Genomic DNA, 6,000 nt, shown 5'->3' on the forward strand with positions numbered 1-6,000 from the left:
GTTGCTTTCTCTGGGGCTCCAGGACCACATGGTGCGAGAGGAAACACGGAATCTGACTCCAAAGCAGTGTGCCGTCCTTGACCTCGCCCTGGACACCATCAAGGTGGAAGACCCCCTCCTTCAGACTGCCTTCCTACCCTACCCTCTTGGTCCTGGCATTCCACTCGGCCAGATTAGGGGTCCCTCGGGCCCCCTCACATCCAGGAGAGAGTGGGTTTTGTATCTGTATCTTTCTCTGTTGCATCCACATTCCTCTTGGGAGCAACCAAAATGGTACCTCCTGTGTGGCCTCACGTGAATCACCAAAGAGCTAGAACATTTATTCTTGGCTTCTGAGGACACTTTAGTTCACTTAGTAACCTCATTGTCATTCTGGAATATTTCCCACTGGGAATTAATCTTCCAGATCCAATATCCCAGATCGGGCTAAGCTCTTCATTTATGTTTAAAATCATTTGGGTTTCAAAGGGTATTTTTTTCCCCTACAATGCATTCATTTATTCAACCAGACAACATGTGTCCAGGCACTATACACTAGGAAGGATGCAGAGAGAATCAGATATGGTTCCTGCATCAGGATACTTATAATCTGGTATAATTTGGTAATAACCAGACTATCATCCGGTATAAGGTGGTAATAAGGCAGGTACACATGGGCTGTGATTCAGGGCACTGGGGAGAGAGGTAGGTCATAGGTATAAAGTGCTCTAAGGGTTCCCAAGGGTAAAGCACCACTTCTGACTAACAAGCTTCTATCCTGTGTCTGTGCCTGTCCATATAGATTCATCCATCAGACATCACGTCCAGAAGTGTGGCCATCCCTTACCACTCCTGCCAGATACTCACATAAGTCTCTGCACCTGAGAGACTGTGACCCTGGCTCTGTGTGGCATTCCTGATCTTGTTTATTGAACGACTCCCTGTCCTCTTCTGGCATCTTTGCCGGCCTCTGCTTGGATGTCCTTTCTCAGGATTTGTTGGGGAGCTGCCTCTCTGAAGGGAGATGATGCAGTAGCAGTTATTCTTGTCTTTCAGCAATACTTTCACGCCGGAGGCAACGGGCTGAAGAAAACCTTCCTGGAGAAGAGCCCAGATCTGCAGTCCCTGCGCTATGCCCTATCTCTGTACACACAGACCACAGACACCCTCATCAAGACCTTTGTGCGCTCACAGACTGCCCAGGGTAAGGCCCAAGGGTTTCAGGTCCCCACTCTCCTCCCTGCTATGTCTCTGCCCCTAGGGAGTCAGTCTCCTGTAGCCCTCAGGGAGGCTCCAGGGACTTCTTCAGAAAGCCCTTCACATATAGACATCAGGATTTTCTTGATGGACCCCAATACTTACCCCTACCTACCCCAGACTCATACCAGATAGGAATCCCAGAGATCTGGGAGATGTGCCTGAGCTTTCATTTCCCAACATCATCTGGCCAGTGCATGTGTCTTGAGCTCAAGGAGTATACCGTTTGATAGGAAAAATGTGTGAGGAAGCCTTGAGAATGAGTGGTTAAGATACTCGTGAAGTCTTACAGCTTTGGGAGCCAAAGATTTCCCAGATTCTCCAGTGTGGATGAGAAGAAGACTAAGAGGGGTGATCTGTGGGAGCAATTGAAAGCAGGGTATGGATCACGGGGCTGTACAGACCTGTGGCTCCAGCTTCGTGGGTGATGCTGGTGCACGGGGCACCCAGGCAGCTGGTTCTCGCCCAAAGATTTCCAGTTCTCAGAACCCCTCCCAGTCTCCAGGCACGCCCATTCATAGCCAAACACATCTGTACAAACACGGCTCAGACTGCAATTCAGACCCTGACCCTGAGGAGGAAGTCCTCTTGGGAAGGACCTTCAAGATGCAATCATTAATTGCTCCTTCCAGGGAAACCTAGGCCTGCTGCCCGGAGGAGTGAACTTGGCAGGGGCCTGGGGGTGGGAAGGCTTAAGCCTTACTGAGCTGTGAATTGACCCAGATTGGAAGAAGGAGGGGATCTAAGCAGTTAGGATGGGGTTGATGGAAGATTAAGAAATGCAGGGGGACCTGCAATACTGTTTCATTTTCCACATGTGTTCTTATTTCAAGCCCAGAGTGAGAAGAAAGAGCAAAAGGAGTTATGAGCCTTGCTCAACAAGATAGGGGGACCTTTCACAGAGATGAGTATGTGTAAAGGCCCATAACATCAGAGAGGCTAGGAGTTAATCTAAAAGGCTTTTCAGAGACACTGAGCTTTGAGCTAGATATAAAGATGAGGTGAGGCTGGACTGGGCACATAGGAAGTAAGACCAGGCAGGGGTGGTGACCATGGGGAGTCTGCAGTTGTGTGTATGTGTTCTACCCACTGCTTTGTCATTTGGAGCCTAGGAAATTAGAGCCTACAGCTTTCTTTATTGTGTCCTGCTGGTCTCAGAAACTTGCTGTATGTTCTACTGCCTCTGTCTGTGATTTGGTTGATGTGCAAACTGTTAAGTTTAATTTGGAGCATTCACTGGCCCCAGTTCTTAGACTTCTCTCTGCACCCTGCTCCATCTCTGTGCTCCCTCAGACTATGTGTTAGAGCTGCTCTGAATGCCTGTGAACTTCTTAGACTCTAACTGATTCTTCTTTCTCTGTCCTACTGCTGCTACCTCTTGACTTGCCTGTCCTCACTCAGTGCATGATGGGAAAGGTATTAGGTTTACTGCTAATGAGGACATTCAGCCGGAAAAGGGTACGTTATACACCATGCAGATGTGAATCTAATACGGGCTAATACTGTCCCCTGTGAACTAGAATGAGCTGCTTAAGGTGGGGCTGAGGGAACCAGATGTCAAAGGTCAGAGGTTCTATCCCAAGTCTCAGAGTTGGGCAGTGTATTTGTATAGTCCAAGATGGGGTTAACAATAGTTGTCTTCAGAATTCCCCCACCACTCCATCTGAGGACAAAAAAAATTTTATCTGGAGTGCAGGGTACTGGGGTTTTCCCAAAATAGAGTGAGGCCTCTACTGAGGGGAGCCTGCAGACTGGCCAGGGGGCATTGGGGAGCTGTGTGTGGAGAGGTCCAGGTTTGAGTAGGAAGAAGTCACTGTGTGCAGGGCAGCCCATAGGTGGGAAGGAGCTGCTTTGGGCTGGATGGAACCCACATTGTTCTGCTGAGAAACCATGGGGTGGACACAATTCTCAGACAAAAATATAGGATGGCGGCACTGTCCTTTCCCATCATCTTTCAATGAAAAATTCTTCAGCCCAGGAGATAAGACAAGTTTGGAGAACCTGAGAGATTTCAGTTGTAGTTTTGGAAGAAGTTTCACCTAAAATGTTGTCACCCTGACTTGTATTTTTATACACAGCCTCATTCTTCATCCCCTTTCTTATCCTTTCCCCGTGGCTCACATCCCCATAGCTTCTGTGGGTGACTGCTTCTTGCTTTAGGGTGTAGGATAGTAGCCTCCCAGCTCTTGGTTTTACCTGGAGTAACTGGGCCTAAGGTCTTCAAGTTCTCCGGTAGGGAACCATCTGTCCCTCTGCCCACCAGGGTCCGGTGTGGATGATCCTGTGGGAGAAGTCTCTATTCAGGTGGACTTGTTTACACATCCTGGAACTGGGGAGCACAAGGTCACAGTGAAAGGTGAGTGGCATGGATGCACAGGCTTGAGACCTTTTCTTGCCCAGTGGCCCCATCAGTCAAAGGCAGGGACTGCTTATCCCAGTCCTTCAGCTTAGCCCTCCTCCAAGGGGAATCCCACCTGGGGGCTTAAGAACTGGGAATGTGTGATGGGTTACCTCACAGGTTTCCATATTTGTGTAGTGGTGGCTGCCAATGACCTCAAGTGGCAGACAGCAGGTATGTTCCGGCCCTTTGTCGAAGTCACCATGGTTGGCCCTCACCAAAGTGATAAAAAGAGGAAGTTCACAACCAAGTCAAAAAGTAACAACTGGGCTCCCAAGTACAACGAGACGTTTCACTTGTAAGTTATGGTTGGGGGATCTAAAGGACTTTGGGATGGGGGTGATCTGTAGAATAAGAATTAAAGAGAGGAGAGAAGGGATGGGCTGGATGGTGGCTGGGGTGAATTCATTTGAGGACGCCCTCATCTCTGGTCTCCTATCTTCCATCTACCCTGTGCTCACAGCCTCCTGGGAAATGAAGAGGGGCCAGAAGCCTATGAGTTGCAGATATGCGTGAAGGATTACTGCTTTGCCCGGGAGGACCGTGTGCTGGGGCTGGCTGTAATGCCTCTGAGGGATGTGGCAGCCAAGGGCAGCTGTGCTTGCTGGTGCCCCTTGGGCCGTAAGATCCACATGGATGAGACAGGCATGACCATTCTCCGGATTCTGTCTCAGAGGAGCAATGACGAAGTGGCCCGGGAGTTTGTGAAGCTCAAATCAGAGTCTCGTTCTATGGAGGAGGGGAGCTGAGCACCCAGACTCCTGTGCCGACCAGAGGGCACCAGTTCCACCAGTCAGGGATAATAGGAGTTACTACATAGTCATCTTAGATCCTCACAGTCAAGAGGCTGATTCATTCAGTTAGGAAAGTTTAAGGGAAAATCTAGGGTGGTGTGAGTGTGGCTTTTCACAGAAAGGGTCTGAATCCCTGACCAGCAGGTCTGTGGTGCTAGGAGCTGGGCTGTGGGGCTTACCACACAGGGAGATTTTTCATGGAGGGGCAGACATTTCTGAGAGTATCAGCCATTCTTGGTAGAGATCCTTCCACTCCCACACCCCTTTTTTCCCCCCCTCCATACCACACCTAATCCAGTTAGATCCATATATACCAATCATTAGAGGAACATGTTTAGAGGGCGTGGAGCTTGTGCCTAATGAGGTAAGTAATCCGTTGAGTCTACAGGTATTGCTGAGCCCTGTAGTCTGAACTGGAGTATGGCCAGGGCAGGAACACACAGAATAGAATGCAGACCATCCGTTGAGCAGAACCCAGCAGTGTAGAGTAGCTCAAGTGAGTACAGGGCATTGAGACTGAACAAGATATCTTTCAGCAATGAGCTATGCTAATCCCTTCCCCCAGATTAGCTCTCATGAGTAGAACCAGGTTCACATGGTGCTTCAGAGGCCTGAGCAGAATTTCTTTGGAACCCAAGCACCAGGGGCCACCTGCCCAGGAGTCTCCCTACCTCACTCCTTTAGGAAGGGGAGTGATGCTTCAGGACATGAAAGGCTCTTAAGTATACATATCTGAGAGCTAGTTGAAGAATCCAGGAGAGAGGGCTTCTTCATAGATAAGCCCTGAACAAAGCCAAAAATTGTGGAAATCAGTCTAGAAGGAGTCCTGTTCACCTATGGCCACTGCCTTTTGGTGGTCCTTCCCCTTGCAGACAGAATCTAGCCTTTGTCCTCACTCCCTTTCATTTAGGTCAGCTGCTGTCCCCCTCATAAACCGTTCAACTCTACAGAAGGAACTTAGACTGTGATCCCTCTGTACAGGCTAGATTGGGGGGGGGGATGGGGAGCAGAGGGGGAGGGGGGCTCAACACTCCCAGGGAGTCATGTGGACTTCCCAGGCCCTTGCCCAGAGATGTGACATGATCCTTCAGTATCCTCATAGCAGCCTCTTGGACTTCTTGAGGACTCTGCATTAGCCATTACATGAAACAAGAAACGAAGCATCTTTGCTGTTTTAAATTGTATGTGCCATTGTTATAAGAAATTATTGACTAGTCTGTAATAAATTATCTTGTAGCAGCCTTTGGGATCTGGTAATTCCGGTAAAGTGTGGAAAGCTGTAGAAATGACTTTCTAATATAATGACAGATTTAGACCAGCGGCTCTTTCCTCCTCTCTGCAGTCACAAGCGGAGGAACCTAACACAGCTAGGGGAAAGGGCAGATTTCTGAGAAAGGGGGCGTGGTGGGCGGGGGCTTGGGGAGGAGGGGTGTGGCGGGAGGCGGGGCTCTCTCTGGGCTGGTTAGTGGGGCTCCCGGGCACCTGCGCAGAAAGGTGCGTTAAGATGGCGGCAGTTCCCTGGAGTCGACGGCTGCGGAGCGATGGTGAGAAAGAGGCGCCCGAAGGTGGCGC

The 6,000-nt window shown here is 49.7% G+C and overlaps 1 protein-coding gene across 6 annotated transcripts in view; it reads left to right on the top strand.

Moving 5' to 3' along the window:
* The window catches only part of UNC13B (unc-13 homolog B), a 225,191-nt gene extending 219,522 nt beyond the window's left edge, over positions 1-5,669 (top strand). For all 6 annotated transcript variants that reach the window (XM_086415676.1, XM_086415675.1, XM_086415674.1 and 3 more), the window contains 5 exons: positions 23-103; positions 1,036-1,183; positions 3,500-3,592; positions 3,773-3,932; positions 4,098-5,669. In XM_086415676.1, coding sequence (XP_086271802.1) covers positions 23-103; positions 1,036-1,183; positions 3,500-3,592; positions 3,773-3,932; positions 4,098-4,383 — 768 coding nt within the window. In that variant the 3' untranslated portion in view covers positions 4,384-5,669. The remainder of the gene's footprint in view (positions 1-22; positions 104-1,035; positions 1,184-3,499; positions 3,593-3,772; positions 3,933-4,097) is intronic.
* Positions 5,670-6,000: the final 331 nt, after the last annotated feature.

The sequence above is a fragment of the Bos grunniens genome, chromosome 8, assembly GCF_055505025.1.
Source record: "Bos grunniens cultivar Pamir isolate PY7600 chromosome 8, Bosgru_T2T1.0, whole genome shotgun sequence".
Lineage (NCBI taxonomy): Eukaryota > Metazoa > Chordata > Mammalia > Artiodactyla > Bovidae > Bos > Bos grunniens.